The sequence below is a fragment of the Sipha flava genome, unplaced genomic scaffold (genome assembly GCF_003268045.1).
Source record: "Sipha flava isolate LNK unplaced genomic scaffold, YSA_version1 567_pilon_pilon, whole genome shotgun sequence".
Classification (NCBI taxonomy): domain Eukaryota; kingdom Metazoa; phylum Arthropoda; class Insecta; order Hemiptera; family Aphididae; genus Sipha; species Sipha flava.
Window position 1 is genome coordinate 67,084 of NW_020273548.1, and position 18,343 is coordinate 85,426.

The following is an 18,343-nucleotide window of genomic DNA, read 5'->3' on the forward strand; positions in this document are numbered from 1 at the left end:
AGAATTGATTCGGTAATGAAGAAGCTCACGAAAATTACCTTTATTGACTGTTGAATTTTTTTCAAGATCATTTTCAAAAAAATTACCATGATCACGGTGGCCACGAAGTGGAGTATTTTGTCGACCTAAAAATATGATCGATTCCACAATAGGCTTCAAACGATTCCGATTTTCTTCAACTTGTTTCTTTCAGTATTTATCAAATTTATCACTTCCTTTTGTGGATTATTAAAAGTTATCATAAAATTGTCTGCAATTTGAACACAATTTGTGGTTTCTACTATGGACACTAGGTGTTAATGGTTTCTACTATGAACTTCTAGATCTCCGTCTTTACCCAGGAGCTTGGCATATTTTTGCAATGGCTTAGAAACAAATTTAATGAATTCAATAGTTTTATATCGACCACCTTTATCACTAAGTATTGACAAAACAGTCCTGACATTTTTTTAGAATAAGTCAACCATTTATATTTCTCAAAATAAGTTTTACTTAGATACCTTTTTTGGAATGTATAGAAAATGGTTAAACAAAATCAATATTAGGTATATTACTCGTTCTTATCAATACAGCACGATCATGATCAGTTATACTAATGATAGATTCTTTTAAAAAATTTGCTATATCTAAATTATGTGTAGTATTAACAGAAGAAAGACTAGTTACTGGTGTATTCAACGTTGGTGAACTTACAGATGTCTGTGCTGTTATATTTTTCATATTGTCATTTTTCATTTTTTTTAGTTATTGTCATGATCGTTGTTAACTTCTTTGCGTTTTAGCCACTGACTCAATAAATTGGACATATTTATAAAGTGTACACTCCACAATATAATATATGGCTCATTTAAAAGTGTAAAATAAACAATAAAAACATTACATAAGTAATAGTCAAAAGGCAAGATTATAACCTGCCACAGCAATTACGACTGATGAATTTCGCACGAGTACAAAATAATACGATACACGACGAACAATGATAACAGCACAATGGCGCGTATAAAAAATAGCGTGTACGGGGTGTGTGTTGATACGGCTCAACGTACTAAGGCAGTAAGGTGCGTATAAAACAACTCAACTACTAACAAACTACTAAATAGTATCTGAGTATACGGATAACGAAATGATATTATACAACAATTTGTAGTGGCTAAATTAGTTACACGTGTACAATTAACGATTGTATGGTGAACGAAAGTACGAAACAGTCGAACGTCAAACAGACAAAATTGTCATTTTTCACCGACAATTACGCAGTTATCAGTTTATCACGATGACCAAATGACACATCGTGACCATTCAAGTAAAAACTAACCATTTCGACGAGTAACATCATAGAAACGTCTATACGCGTACGGCATACCAACAGATAATTTTTATTATCAGATTACCTACCATTGAGCAATAAACCACAGAATAAATGAAATTAATTACAATGACTAATCAGTAACCCGGTTGATATTATCAGTTAACAGTTATCACTCGTGGGCCGTGATCAATAACAAAAATTTCTCAAGAACATTTTTTTTTTCATTTATTTATTAAAATATTTAGTTTCACGTATAAGTTATAAGTTCAACAAACATAAAATAGGATTTTCAAACATATCTCGGGGGGGGGGGGATCGCCCCTATCGCCCCCCCTCAAATACGCCACTGGGTAAGGGTGTCAAAATATGATTTCACCCAGGGCGTCCAAACTTCTTGCGCCGACCCTGTATAGAAAAGACTATGTGTGACAGCATTCTTCAAAAAATAAAATTAAGAATCCTTTTAAAGACAAAAATAATAATAGAAATAAAAACTGCAATGCTTTTATAAAAATAGTTATAAAAAAAAAAAATACAATTCTTACCATAAGAAGAGATTAATATTTGCGCGAAGGATTAAATACTGAAATACAAGTAAATTCTTATTTCTTATGTATGTTAATGTTAAATCATTAGGTTAGGTTCATTTTTTAAGATACAATTTGAAACACATCACACAAAAGTATTCTATTTTGATTTTTTTTTTTTTTTTCATATTGCACTAATAATGTCTTCACTTAAATAAAATTGTATTATTTTATTTTTTAACGATTGATTTTATGCATTCCCATAAAGTGCACAATGCAGAAGCTTATATCTTTTTAAGAGTTAATAATGAAGAACAGAATGACAGGATAGTACAAAACGACAGGTTTACAAAATGTTTGATACATGGAGGTAATTTATATATTCTAAAATAAAACAATTATTCTAAAAATTATAATATTATGTATTTCCTATATAATAACAATTATTATATTATATATATATATATATATATAAACCAAGATTATCTCTTTTTGGGTAAGTCTAGTTTTTTTTTTATTTTTAAAAAGTTTTTTATCACTAATATGATATAATTAAATACATTTTAATTAGATTTCCTAAAGATCCAAAACGTCTTGAAATCTGGCTTCTTCGCAAATGAGGATTGAATGAATGTGATGTTCAGTCAAACCAAAAATTATGTTCATTTCATTTTGCTGAAACTGATTTTGGTAAAGGTGTTAAAAGAAGATTATTAAAATCAAATGCAATACCAACAATTTTTGAAGAAGGACATCTATGTCACAAGACTCCATCTACATCCTTTGAAGGACATGCATTTTTTTTGTTACGTAACTCATTTATAGTATTTAACATCATGAATATTTTTATTATCTTAGATACACTATATTTCAATCATGATCATCTACTTAGTACTAAATTATTTGAACTTATGAAAATTTCAGCCAAGAATCCATTATTTAAAGAAAATGTGCCAAAAGGTATAATTTTATTTCATATAATTGTTTACCAAATATTACAAATCTAATTAATATATACAAGTATTTATACATTATGAATAGACTTACAACAGATTGTTAATTTGACTGAAATATGTTTAATAGAAGATAAAGAACCATCTACTATGTCAAAATGTTACTAATAATATTTTATACTAATTTATTATAATGTATAAGTGTTCCTTGAAAATTTGATAAATTTAACATCGTGAGGCAATCAATGCAGTTTTTTTTAATAAAAACTTAATTGTAACACAGGAAGTAATAATTATTATTTAGAATAAATAGCTTTAAAAGGCTTTTGCATTTGTCAAATCATCAAGATACACTGCAAAATATTTTTAATTTATGTATATTTTTTTAATAATTATAGAACCCTGTGAAATAATTGATAAATTCAATCAAGATAATACACCGACAAAACTTGGACACTGTTGCGTGCCGTCGTCCAATCGTATTGATGGTTAAGTTTTTTTTTAAGATAATACTTCAAATAAAAAATACTCAAATATAATTTAACTGTTTATTTAAGAATTTTTCTAAGTACAAAAACATTAATTAAGAAATGATCTGGCGTGAAAGTGCTTGCGATTATACATGTAGACCACATCTAAATAATAGTCTGTTTGGGGCTACCTTATATACTCCGTTCTTATGGGATATTTGACCCGGACATAGTTTGATATTAATATTAATATTCTAGACCCCATTTGAAAAGTATCTACTAGCCAATTTTATAATACCTTATAAGGAAATATTGTTTCGGTTTTTGCAACAATGCCAGTTATTTGTATATAACTCCTCTGTAAGATTTGGATATTCACAAGGGCATATATTATGTATGTCCACCATGTAGATATCATGGTGCTTTCACATATTGTGTAATTTATATTTGCGTATTTAATAATGTATATTATAATGTAAGCCCCGATGTTATTTATGTGGACCCCATGTATTAGTAGTCGTAAGAACCTACATTTATGTATGTCCGCAACAACACAGTGATGTTATATCAGTATTAGGTATAATTAAATTTCTATATAAAACTAATTTATTTTTATTTAGAAGATTATAATATATTACTTATATTATGTTATATTATTTTCAGAAACTCCAAAAAAATTGAAAAGAAAATTTTATGTTGGAGATATTAAATCACCTGATTTAGCAAATCCTAAGAGAGCAAAATAACCTTTTAATAAAGCCAGATTACAAATCATTTCCCAAAGAAAAAAAATTAATGTTCTTCATCAAACTATTAGAAGATTAAGAAAAAAATTTACATCATTACAAAAATTAATCTAACATCTTAAGAGTATTAATTTAATTAGTGAACAAGCTCATGACGATATATTGGTATTTATATATGAAATATGATCATTGTTATGCATGTCTATGCTCCATTTTTATATTTGTAATGTATTTTGTTAATTCTAATAACTCCTACAAAAAGTTTTGAACATATTTTTATAGAAAATGATGTAGTAATTTTATAATAGTAATAGATTTGTATTAGTATGTTTTTGTAACAGACAATAACAATGAATATAATAGTTAACAATACATGAGAAGTTATTTATTATTGATTTATATTATAGGCAGGAATCAACTGATTTAGTTGGATGATTATATTTTTAATAAAACAGCAAGTGTATAAAAATAAAATGTAAACATCAATATGATTTAAATTAAAAATTATTGGAGTGGTTTATTTTCATATTTTGAGGAACTAGTTCAATGATTTCCATAGGTGGAAATTTGTGTGTTTTGTAAAATGTTTATATTTTTATATATTTTTGTATAATTTTTATTAGTTAATAGGTCATGGTGACATTCTGGTGTTTTATATGTGATTAATATAACTATTGTTATCCATGAATTTTTGTCTGGTAATTGTTTATTTTAAAATAAATCATCTGTGGTATTATCTTTAATAGTATATTTAATATTTTAGAACAATACTTCTGAATCAATTAAAGAAGTGCTTAACAGAAGTTTTAAATCAAACAATGCAAAATATTCACCAGCGATTAGATCATTTGCATTATCTCTCCAATTTTATTCAGCTAAGGCCTACAATTATGCCAGAAAAACATTTAAAAATTTATCACCGCATCCATCAAAAATTAAAAATGGTTTTCTGTCGTTGGTGGAGAACCAGGATTCACATTTGAAGCGTTTGAAGCAATTAGGAAAAAAGTAAAAGAAACACATGGTTCAGTCATTTATAATATTACAATTGATGAAATGGCTATAAGAAAGCAGACTATTTTTCTTAATAGTAAATTTTATGGAAGAATAGATTTGGGACCAGGGCAAGATCAAAATGACTCAGATAATACTCAACAAGCAACAAAGGCATTAGTATTTCTTGCAGTTTGCGCGAATGGGCATTGGAAGATTCCATTAGAATATTTTTTAATACACAGTTTTACAGGCAATAAAAGAGCAAGTTTATTGACTAAGTGTTTTGAATTATTTGCTGATACAGGAGCCAAATGCTTTTCATTAACATTTGATGGGGCTCCAACAAACATAGAAATGTGTAAATCACTGTCAGCTAATTTTGATTACTTCTCAGAATATTTTTAACCTTGGTTTTACAACCCAGCTTATCCTATTGCAGAGAAAAAGAAAATATTTATATTTTGGGACGCTTGCCATATGTTGAAACTGGTTAGAAATATAATAGGTGATAAGAAAGAGTTAATGAATACAAACGGAGAGACTATTCAATGAGAGCATTTAAAAAGCTTAAAAAATATTCAAGAAATAAAAGGACTACATGCAGCCAATAAATTAAAAAAAACTCATATTCATTACTTTGAAAACAAAATGAATCTTAGATTGGCTGCATAAACTCTTAGTTCAAGTGTAAGGTCTGCTCTTATGTTTTGTGAAGAATTAAAATTGATATTAGGATGTAAAGCTACAGCTGAGTTCTGTAGAATGTTTAATGATGCTTTTGATATCTTGAACTGCAGAAATAAATTGGCTAAAGGAGATTAAAGTATACCTATAAATAACAATAATATTAATAAAATAAAGATATTTTTGAATGTGTTCAAATTATATGTTGAGAACTCTAGATTTCAACCAACACAACAATATCCAAAAGGAGAACAAATAATAAAGAGTCAGAGAAAAACAGGATTTCTTGGATTCATTATTTGTATTACAAATTTACTTGAGTTATATGAACAAGTACAAATTGATATGAATTACTTACTATCTTATAAATTGAGTCAGGATCATTTAGAGGTTTTCTTTAATGCGAAGAAAAGTATGGGAGGTTTTAACAATAATCCAAATGCCATCCAATTTCGTTCTACCTACAAACGAATTTTAGTAAGGCATCTAGTAGATGGCTTAATGTATGAAAATTGTTCACCTCTTGACAGTGCAAGTATACTTTTTGTTGGCTCTAATAAACGTAAAGATGCTGATGCAGTTTGTGATTATGATGATGTTGATGAGGAAAAAAAAATATTTAATGAGTTTGAACATGATTATGATGAAACAACCCGTATGCCAGAATTAGAGGAGTTTATTATAGATATTGTTAAATACACTGGAGGATTTATCATAAGAAAAATAAAAGAAAGTTGGGTGGAATCTATGATTTATTTTTAACTGAAAAAAATAATGTCAATGAATCATCGCTATTAAAATTAAAAACATAAGGAAAATTAATTAATATATTGTTACGTACCAACTGTTTGATCCTTAATTTTGTCACTATTGTCTTAGCCAACGCATGGATGTAGGTGTAGTGAAGAAATAATTTAGACTCCTTATAATAATTTAATTTATTAAACTGATAAAATTATTCTTCTTCGGTAAACTCGGCCACTAGGACCATCCCGACATACATCCTTGCCTCCAGTTTTCTCTATTCGATGCCTGTAATCTCCAATCTTCTCCTCCACCTAATGCTTTCACATCATCCCTAACTCCGTCCTCCCATCTCCGACGTGGTCTTCCCAGCGGTCTTTTTCCATTAGGGTTCTCCTCCAGTACCATACGTATGAGTGGGTTTTGACTACGCCAGGCGTGCCCAGCCCAAATCAATCTTCTGTTCTTTATTGTTTCGAGTATACTGAGTTTATAAAAGAGTGTCTCTAGTTCATCATTTTTCCTTATTCTCTATTCCCCACTAAACATGTCTTTTACTGGTCCAAAGATCTTCCTCAGTATTTTTCTTTCCTGTACTAAAAGTTTTCTTTCATCACTTTTCCTTAATGGCCACGTCTCAGCTCCATAAGTAATAACAGGTCATATTAATGTGATGTATAATTGTAATTTTAACTCTCTTGAAAGTGATCTTGATCCCAGTAATTTCGCAAGACCATAAAGGCATTTATTTCCTGACTGAATTCTTGTTCCTATTTCTATTTCGATTTCATTTCTCTCTGAAAGTATGGATCCTAGGTACTTAAATTGTCTTGTTCTTTTGAAATTTCGGTTGTTGATGTTAAGAGTTGGATATAATCTTATAGTGTCTCGTCTTCCTACTACCATATATTCCGTTTTGTCCTCATTGATATGGAGTCCAACTTTCAGTGCTGCTTTCTCCAGCCGGTTTAATAAATCTTTTAGTCCGTCTTGTGAATCCTCCATGATCACCAGATCATCTGCATAAGCCAGAAGTCTTATGGACGATTCCTGGAATTTAACTCCTTCTGGCGGTGTAATATTCATCTCACAACTTTCTCTACTACTATATTAAATAAGATTGGTGACATAGCATCTCCCTGTCTTAATCCCGATTTAACTAAAATTGAGTCTGAGTTTGTATTTCCAACCTTAACTTTGACAAATGTTTCCAAAATGCTTATCCCAATCAGTTTTATAATCTTGTCCTGAAAATGGAATTCTCTCAACATGTTTATTAAGCGTTATCTATGGATGCTATCATATGCCTTTTTAAGATCTATAAAAAGAACGTGTATTTCTCTATTGAACTCCCAGATTTTTTGAAATATTTGTCTTAAAATAAATATCTGGTCTGTGGTCGATCTTCCAGGTCTGAAGCCACCTTGGTAATTGCCAATAATTTGTTCTGCTTTTGTTTATATTCTTGTTGATAGGCAATTTGAAAAAATTTTATAGGCCACGTTTAAGAGGGCTATCCCACGATAGTTATTGCAGTCTTGTTTACTTCCTTTTTTATGAATTGGACAAATCACCGCTGTCTTCCACTCTTCAGGCATTTTTTCATTTATCCAGACTTCGTGAATTACCTTCCATAACCACTTTACCATTTCCTCTCCGCCTTCCTTTAAGAGCTCTGAATGTCATCCTCTCCGGGGGATTTGTTATTCTTTAGCATGTTTATCTGTAATTTTATTTCCTCCAAAGTCGGTTCTTCACAATCCTGTGATTCTTGGATTTCCTGATTAAAATTAAAATTAAAATTAAAGGTTTCATTCGGTTCTTCACAGTTTAGCAACTTTTCAAAGTAGCTAGTCCATTTCTTTGCCAACTCTTCACTTGTGGTTATCAGGGAGCCATCATCATCCCTTAGAAATCTTTCTTTCTTTTTGTATCCACCTCTGAGATCATTCACTCGCTTATACATATCCCTAGTTCTGTGTGTTTTATAATCGAGTTCTGCTGTTTCTAATATGTTTTGAACGTATTTCCTCTTTTCACACCTCAATATCTTGCTGGCTTCTTTTTGGCGAGTTCTAAATCTTCTCAGTGTTACTTCGTTGTTAGTGAAAATTAATTGACTCTTGTCTTGCTAATTTTCTTCTTTGTACAGCTTCTTCACAAATCGTATTGAACCATGGTTTTGTTTTCGATACTTTTTTCCCCAAGACTTTCGTTGATGCTTCATTTATGCTTTCTTTTACATGTTCCCAAGTTTTATCAACATTTAAGTTTCTTTCTATATCTAGTTGTTTACTTTTAATAATATTCTGAAAGTACTCTACATACTCTTTGCATATTTGTCTGTCCTTTAGTTTATTTATATCGGTTCGTCCTTTGTTTGTTAAATTACCTTTCTTATATTTCTTAATTTTAACTTTCATCCATATACCAACCAGTAGGTGGTCCGAGTCCATATCAGCTCCCCGTAAAGTTCTTATATTCAGAATACTATTTTTGAATCTATTGTTTATTAGGACATGGTCAATTTGGTTTTTATGTCTCCCATTCGGCGAGATCCATGTATATTTATGTATGTCTTTTCGTTGGAACATAGTACTTTTGACCACCAAACCCTTTCCTAAAGCGAAGTCGATTAGTTTAGTACCATTATCGTTGGTGCTGGAATGTAGGCTGTAGTTTCCAATAGTTGATTTGTAGCACTCTTTCCTTCCTATTTTTCATTGAAATCGCCTAGTACTAATTTTATATCACCTTTTGACATACTAAACGTATCCTCTAGTGTTGCATAAAACAGCTCTTTTTCTTCTTTATTCTTATCCTCAGTTGGAGCATGCGCGTTGATTAATACCATGTCAAAATTGTCTGTTTTAATTGTTAAAGTTGTAATTCTTGGATTTATATCTCTAAACTCCTTTACTGAATGTATAATTGATTCGTGCACAGCAAAACCGGTTCCCAGTTTATGACCTTTATCGCATTTTCCGTTGAAGATGGTAGTTTGAGACACTTTTGTTGACCCGGCATCTTCCCATCTAATTTCTTGAAATGCTACACACTTCGTTCCATATTTTTCTAATTCCTTGACCAAATCCCAAGCCGCACCTGATTTGTGCAGAGATCGCACATTCCAAGTACCCCAAAATTGTTCCGTTTTCCAGTTTCCAGTCGTTTTACCATATACTCTAGTCCGAGGCTTGTTGTATGAATCCTGAACAAAAAGCTTTTTACAAGGCAGGCTCGTCAACCCTGTGCTCAACCCCCAACCTGGAGGACCAGACTACCCCAACCAATTAAGGTCAGGGTAGGGCTACTGCAGCATACTTGTTAAGGTACACTGGGCGATGGGCGCGCCATTTTCCCTACGCCAATATAAAATTATTCTAAGTCCTAACAATTATAACTTATAAAAATAGTTTGAAATATTTCTAAGTCCGGACCATAACATACACTGACGTGAAGGTGCTCAATGCAGCATAGCCAAAACTCGTCTGATTTGCCCTTGTTTTTGGGTCCCTTTTATATCTGCTATATGCAAGTGTGTGTGTAAATCTCAAGTATGTGTGTATATATGAAAATTATGATAAAAATATATTTCTTTATTGATTGTGAGTGTGTGTGCGGATTATGACGCACATGTGGTTTCTATCGCTTTGATTAAGTTATTTTTAATTTCCATTAAAAACATAAAACATTTTAATTTTCCATTAAAATCTATGTGAACAATTTCACTTATCTATGCTTGCGGTTTCGATGTTCCTAGAACTTGCCCATTAGTCTATTTTATTTATAGTTGTGGTCTTGATGTTCAAAGAATCTCCTTATAACTATATGACTACGCAGTACGCGACAATATCACTTGATGTCTACAAGATATATTTGGCAGCAGAGTATAATATTCATAATAATAATATTCATAATAGTCATAATATTTTATTCAAATGAGGTACTTAAAATGTATTTAACAATTAAGACACTGAACGAAATTAGCACAGATAATACAATATTTAAGTTACAAAATGAAACAACACATTCTTCAGGATGGTTAATTTGTTGCGATAGTACTGGTGATGCTGGTGATGCGGAAGGTGATAGGAATGGTGCTTCTAACGTTGGTGATGTTGGAAGTGGTGGCGGTTGTAGTTCTGAAGACTGCTCTGAGTACGATGAGTTTGTCAGACCATCACATATTTCTGTATTTTCTATCGTCTCATCAGTCGTTTCGTCTTGCGGTTTCTCCGGAAGATTACCAGTGGGCGGCGGAACCAACGTTTTTATAAATGGGATAGAAAACTGCATGGCATCTGCTAAATAGTATGCTTTTTTATTTCTACCAGACCTACTTGCCGGAGTTTTCATTTTCCGTGTAAAAACATTACGAAGATTATGCCATTTTTCTTTATACTCGGATGCTAAAGTCATTGTAATAAAAATAATAAATAATAAATATAAAAAAAAAACCAGGAACTCGTTGTGTTGTTTAGTAGCTATCGAGTAAATCTCGTAAATGAGTAGTGTAAGTAAAATTTTTGACCTCTGTCGACCACTGGGACTCACTGTCCCTTAGGACAGTGTGATCCGCAGGGCCGTGGTTACTGGTTAGGTACTCGCTCCAGTTAGGTCGCCTAACTAAATTACGAGTATTTACAGTGCCAACATATATATATTATTGCTAACATCTCCAATTCATAACTGTGATAACGAGATTGCACATTAGTAGTACGTTGATTAAAGTAGAAAACAGGATGAAATTTATTATTGGATTGTTTTTGGAGAAGTATTGATCCAAATCTTAAACTCGATGCATCACAATGAAGTTCAGTTTCTGCATTTGGGTTGTATAAGCATAAAATTGGTCGTTCACTAAGTTTTTGTTTAATGATTTCAAAAACCGCTAACTTGTCTTCACCAAAGACGAATACTATATCTTTCTTAAGAAGATCATATAAAGGTTTTGCAATAGTAGAAAAATTAGGGATAAACCTACGAAAATACGATGCTAACCCAATAAAGCTATGGAGTGTGCTTTCTGGTTGCATGGAATCGGATAGTTTAATATAACAGATATATTTCTGGGATAGGGTTGTACACCAGAAGAATTAACAAGATAGCAAAGGTAAACTATTTCTTTTTTTAGAAACTGATTTTTGTCGAATCTTATTTGCAAATTATATAACTTCATTAAAGATAGAACATCAGATAATATTTCTAAATGAGCTTTAACTGTTTTGGTTGCAATTACTATGTCATCAAAATAAACAACAATTTTTTTAGCTTTAATTTGCTCAGAAAATATATTATTCACATAACGTTGGAATTTACTAGGACCATTGCATAACCCAAAAGGCATTTTGCAATATTCATTTTGTCCTAAAGGGTGAATGAAGTAAACTTTCTAGAACTTTCTTCTACAACTATATGATGGAACCCATCCTTAAGATCAATACAAGTAAAATAATGTTTATCACGCAATGTGTCTAGATGATCGTCAATGAGTGGAAGTGGATACCTATCTCTTACGGTCCTTTTGTTTAGTTCCCTGTAGTCAATACATAAACGTAGTTCACCATTTTTCTTTTTAACCAACACTACTGGGCTACTAAATTCAGAACAACTGGGCCTAATAATTTTCTTTTCCAATAAATTATCAATAATATCCTGTAGTTTATTTTTTTTATTTTATTTTTTTTATTTTTTCAAAATAAGATAAACTTCTAGGGTTAAAGTAAAACACACTAGGATCCTTAAGTTCTATTTTGATTTCAGAAAAAGGCACATTAACAGTATTCAATTCATGATTTATAGTGTCTGGATTTATATATTTTGTAATAACAATATCTTTAATCTTATTTTGGGTTTCATATGGTAGTGTTGTTTCAATATCTAGCTCAGGTTCCTTAATGTTAGATTGATCATAATTAACCTCTAAATTATATATCTCACTAAATGGTATAATATCATTGCGTTTAAATTTAATCTCAAAATTTCCATCATTAATTGTAAATAAAACCCTTGGATGTGACAAAAAATTTCTACCTAACAAACAATCATAATTTATAGTGTTATCAGGTACAATATTCAATTTTACATTAATTGGTTCACTAGTATCAGGAGGATATATATCTACAAAAGACTGATTAAGTATAATAAGTTCAGATCCATTGATTCCTACAATACCGGAATTAGATGGGGGCATAAGGGGAGTACATTCTAAGGGATAGAATTTTTCTTTAAGTAAGCTTACTGGACTACCAGTATCTATCATGGCTAAAATATTTGAGACATACTTATCAGAAATTCTTAAATCAATATTAATAAAATATGCAGGTGTTACCATTTCCGTTGGTAGCATCATTGCAGCACTACTGGAACTGTTTTGAGTCTTGACTGCTTGAAATTTTGATTTTCCTTGTGGATAGGCAGTGATCTGGTGTTCAGTAGACCCACATGTAAAACAAGAACCTGGTCGACGTTTCGGTTGAGTGCATCCTGTTGAGATGTGGTCAAACGAACCGCAATTGAAACATCGAGTTTTCTTCTTTTGAAATGACTGCTTGAGATTTGAATCGGAGGTAGACAATTTAGTTGCTACTTCAGGTTGACAATTACTATTTTTGGTTATTGCTTCTGGATGTGATAGACGACTAACATTTTTGAATCGTGTGTTTCGAGAATCATTCATTTTTGTAAAAGTAACAATATCGTTTAAAAGTTCATTTTCATTAGCATGATTTCGGCTCAATAAATATAAACATAATTCACGTGAATACAACCCTTCTACAATTTGTTGTTTAGATTCACAAAAATTAAGTGCTAGCTCACGACACATACGTGACTTGTCATGAAAATATTCTACAATTGTTTCATTTCTTTGTTGGTGGCGACTAATTAACAATTTTTTACGTTCAACCATTGAAGTTTGTGTACCAATAAAAGTTTCTTTGAACAGTCTTTCGAAATGCTCCCAGTCGGAAAATGTTCGTCCCAGGTACCAATTGTGAGCGGCGCCCTTCAATTTGGTTCGTATAGTTTCCAACTTGAATGAATCTGGCCAATTATGAAGATCAGCAGTCGAATTAATGCTCTTGATCCAACTTGACGCTTCAATGTATGACTCAGTTCCAACGAAGTTCGACAATGTTTCATTGAAATCTGGCATTACATAATAACCGTTCGATATATTACTTTGGACAGATGAACCTGTCGTTGTGGAACGATGTAATAGTAATTGTTCCATCAGTAATCGATTTTGTTCAATTAGTTTCTATCACAACAGAATTCGTATCTGATATATTATTCGATTGCGGGGGCAAGCCGTTGTTAACATTAACATCGTTTGATAAAGGATTACGAGTATCATTAGGTATAGCAGGTGTAGCAACACTGGTCGTCGAAGAAAAATTGACACTACTGGCTGCACAACCGCTAGTATCAATGTCGTTAACATCACTACTTTTAGTGTAATCATGGTCGAAAGAATTTTGTAGGTTACGGTTATCCTTACCTTTCGAGTCCACGTGTTTGGCCATCATTAATTAGCAATAAATTGACTAAACAATTCGTCAACTTACTGTCAATTCACTGTTCAATCGTGAGAATCCGGAACAATAGGATGTCTCACCAGATAATTTTCTTCAAATACAAAATTTGGAATATGTTTTGAGAATCCGGAACAATAAGATATCTCCTTCGAATCCCACTTCTGATAATTGTGGTCGTGTGTCAGGATCAACTTAATTAATTAATTAATTCAGTCTCAACAATTAATCAATTTCACGTTTATTAATAACAATAAAAAAAGAACAATGGTACAAAAAGAAAAGTCCTGTAGTAGGAATGAATGAATAATAATAATAGTTGGTGTCGAGCTCAGTCGATAAGAAGTAGTGATCGACTGTGGCGCCACCAATCACCATATTATTGTACTAAGATAATAATAATAATACTACATTAATAACATAATAGACAATAGCAATAATATATATTCTTCATTATTATTGTATATTATAATATTACCTAAGTCCTTGCACATTCTTTTTTAATTAAAAAATATTCAAAATCATATTTATTTGGTACTAATCTTTGTTTTATAAAGTGATTTGCATTTTTTTTTTGGCCAAGCAGATTTATTTTCTTTGACCCAAAATGATGGCAAAACTGCAATTCCATTGTCATCAGAAAAATTTACAACTGACCACATATTTTACTGAAATATAGTAAATATTAAAATAATAAAACTGCTACACTTTAAATTATTTTAATTTTATTAAGTATATCGTTTAAATAGGTATTAATAAATGAATATAATATGTACTATAACTTAAATAAACATTAAAACCAACTAATGATAAATATAATTAACAATCTTTATACTTATAAAATATTAATAACTATTAACTAAGCATTACAGGAACTATGAATTAATGGTAAAGCTATTAACAGTTTACTGTCGAAATGAATTAAAATCATTTTTTTTTAATCTCATTTATAGGATAGCAGTAGAGCTCATGACTTAATGTATTAACATTATAAATATCTAATTCTGAAGATTTAATTGGTATATCAAATAAAATGTCTTTGTTTTGAAATTGTTTACAAATTAAAAATATTGCATCATTTTTATCTTTAACTATATTGAAGACTTTAATTATGTCACCGTTACATGTTAAAAGACAACTATCAGCTTCTGTATTTAATTTAATAGTAAATGTTTTCATTTTTAAGGTAGTATACTGGGATTCTTGTATATTTTGTATCAATGGTCTACGTTTATGAAATCCAGAAAAATTAAACACCGGTATTTCTTTTTGAGAATCTAATTTCAACAAACTTATTTCGTTACTTCTTTTAACAACTTGTATAAGTGGCTTCTCTGGCTTCCGTATCATGTTCTTTGAAGTACTCTTGTAATTCTCGAATGGAAATCGAATCGGATTTTGAGAATTAATCCGATGTCACTGGATAGAATTATTTAGTGTTACCTTTAAAAGGAAACACACTGTATAATAATTAAATACCTACCTAGAACATCTAAATATTTAATATACCTGCCTAGATACTTACATAAGTTGACTATATATTTAAAACTATAGTTGTAGAAATATTTTTGCTATTTAGTTTTTTATTTTCTTGGTTAATTAAAAATCATAACATTTATTGCACATAAAATTGAATAAAACCTGTTCACAGTAATAGTATTAAATTTATTAATTCATAATATATACTAACAGTAAGCTTTTAAGAATTAAAAACCCCTAAGAGTTATATATCTTTGTTATTAGAGTTAAGAACTTAATTTATATGAGTGTAAGCCACAACCAATAATCTGATACTTAATAAAAATAATTTAGCAGTTACTTTAGCATTATTTATTTATTATTAATTAGGTATTCCAAATTTTGAAACTTATTAAGTATGATTTTTATCCATACTTACACAATATTAAAGACTAGCCAATAGACTTGAATCTAAATAAAATTGGATGCTTATTGTCTTATGGGTAGACATCATACTTATTAACACTAAATGTTAGGTAGATAGCATATGGGTATACAGGTACTTAGCAAGAATTTTACCTAGGTACTTACATATTTGTATCTTAATATACTGTACATATGCCTGATCTTGTAGGTACAAATCAACTTGTTAACTTAATATAGGAAAATATAAGTTAAGTTTCAAGTCAAAAAAAAATCAATTTTAACTTGAAGAAGTTGCAAGATAAATAGAAAAAAAAGTTACAAATAATTAAAAATCAGATAAATTTATTTTAAACCTAAATACCTAACATAGATCTTAAATTTTGTTTTATATACCTATTTATTAAGTAATTAATTAGCTACTGTACATTATATTACTGTATTTGTAATAAACTATTATTTTACCTACAACCTATTCAGATATGATGGTAAAACAAATATTTTGAATCAATATTTAAATAACATGATTTACAGGGTTCATTAAGAAAAATGTAACTTATAACATGCCCAAAAAATTTAGTAATTGAAGAATAACTTAATTCATGCTTTGTTTTGTGGACCACTTTAGAGTTTAGGTACACTAGTAAATACATTTGTATTTATTTAATCATAGTTCATTCTAAATTCTTTAGAAATGTCTTCCATCTCAATTTAAACCATAAAATTGTCTTGTTATTATAACTTTTTTTAAATTCTTATAACAATTATTTACTGTCAAGATAACATAAATTAAATTACAAATTAACAAAGAATTTATTAATTTTTACATATTGGGAGATAAAAATGTATAGTAACTGTTTTAAATTGCATAAACAATTTATTTTTAATAAAGAATAATTTAAAAGATATACCTAATATATTAAGTATTATATGATTATTTAATATTTCATTGATAATTCTTATAGTTTGAAAAAATAATAAACTCATTATATGTTTAATGATTGTGCCCATGTGATTTTGCATTAGGCACATTCAATTGAACATTAGTACCAAGATTTCTTTTTTCTTTTTTTGGTGTTAATTTCACAATTTGCTGGACGGCCTGATGGTAGTCGTTTACTTCCTTTCGTAACTCTGGGTAATCTCCTTGCAATAGATGTTGGCTGGACTCTAATTTTTGCACCAGGTCTTTTTCGCAAAGCAACAGCTGAATTTCCAGCAGTATGTAAAAACGATTGCCACTGTCCTTCCATTGTTATCTTCTTCAAATGAGACTCTAAAATATTCAACCCTGCAGTGGATGAGCCAAACATTTAATCTATAGATTTGATTAAATCTACAATACAATGTATTGATTTATTTTTATTTCTTTATTTTCTATAATTTCAGAATCATTTGGTACATTATTATCTTTATAATGTGAATAATCTGGCTCATTATTATTTGAATAATTTAGAAAATCAGTATTATTTTATTTTGGTGCATCAATTTGAGAACAATTATTTTCCGATAAAAATGACTGGAAGAAATATGGTGAGATAGATACATTCCCCTGTGCTAAAATAGCAATTTCGTATCTATCTTTTGGGGTAACTGGAGGGAAACTTTTTGAAATTACATCAAAATGAATATAAACAGCGCACTGATGTTTACAGATTTTACCAAATTTACCAGAAAGGCATGAACAACAACCTCCCATAATGTTTACTTCATAAGTACATGATGAATCTTTTTCACTCTGTACACAATACTCATATTCTGATTTAGATACTATATGAGCTTTTCGTATTGTACTTGCTTTTTTATTAATGAATCTAAAAAGATTCTAGCAGTTCTATTTTTGTGAGTCTACAATTAGCAAAAGCCATTAAGCGCCTGCAATAATGATCTTCTAATACTGTGTATGTGAAATCTAATAAAGCTACGACGTTGTATGCTTTTACTCTTGAAAGAACAGTGTCTTATATATATAATACTTATATATTAAATCACATTGTCTAGTAAAAATAACACCATATGACTTAGCAGAGTTATTTAATAAAGATTATTCTTGTGTAGTTACAATACAGAAAGGGATTTCAGGGTTTGCATCAACGGGCATTGTGTCAATGAATCCGAATATATTCACCGATGAAGATTATTTTGCTGATTCCACTTTAAATTGTGATGATCCAATTAATCTAATTGAAACTCCTAGTACTTCAAACTCAACTCCTCAATCTTCTAAGAATGCTGATGATTCTCTTGTTTCACCTCAAATATCTCAAAGCCTGGTTAGTATTGAAGAATTAACACCAAATCCTAAAAAAATGCCAATAAAAATTGTGAGAAGGGTAGCTGCTAAACAGCACTCTACTTTGATAACAGGTTCTCCCATGAAAGATAAACTGCAAGAAAGAGAAAAAAAAAAGAAAAGAAAAGTTAACAAAAGCAGAAGCAAAACTTCAAAAAATAGGAAATTCTAAACCTAAATGTAAGTAAATTTAGTTTGGTAG

The 18,343-nt window shown here is 30.2% G+C and overlaps 1 protein-coding gene and 1 pseudogene across 1 annotated transcript; both read right to left on the reverse strand.

Moving 5' to 3' along the window:
• Window positions 1–11,799: 11,799 nt before the first annotated feature.
• LOC112691141 lies at window positions 11,800–13,958 on the reverse strand. The gene is made up of 4 exons (XM_025565296.1): window positions 13,761–13,958; window positions 12,518–13,693; window positions 12,162–12,325; window positions 11,800–12,049 (listed from the first exon to the last, which is right to left on the reverse strand). Exons 1-4 carry the CDS (start codon window positions 13,956–13,958, stop codon window positions 11,800–11,802), a joined length of 1,788 nt encoding a protein of 595 aa, XP_025421081.1.
• Window positions 13,959–16,842: 2,884 nt separating this feature from the next.
• Window positions 16,843–17,949, reverse strand: LOC112691142 (annotated as a pseudogene).
• Window positions 17,950–18,343: the final 394 nt, after the last annotated feature.

Excerpts from the sequence above, each read along its gene's own strand:
- LOC112691141 (XM_025565296.1), bottom strand. The coding sequence starts at position 13,958 with ATGGCCAAACACGTGGACTCGAAAGGTAAGGATAACCGTAACCTACAA. Across the intron at positions 13,694-13,760 it reads GTAATCCTTTATCAAACGAT|AAACTAATTGAACAAAATCG; the intron begins GTTAATGTTAAC and ends CTGTTGTGATAG. Across the intron at positions 12,326-12,517 it reads ATACTAGTGAACCAATTAAT|GAACCTGAGCTAGATATTGA; the intron begins GTAAAATTGAAT and ends TCTAACATTAAG.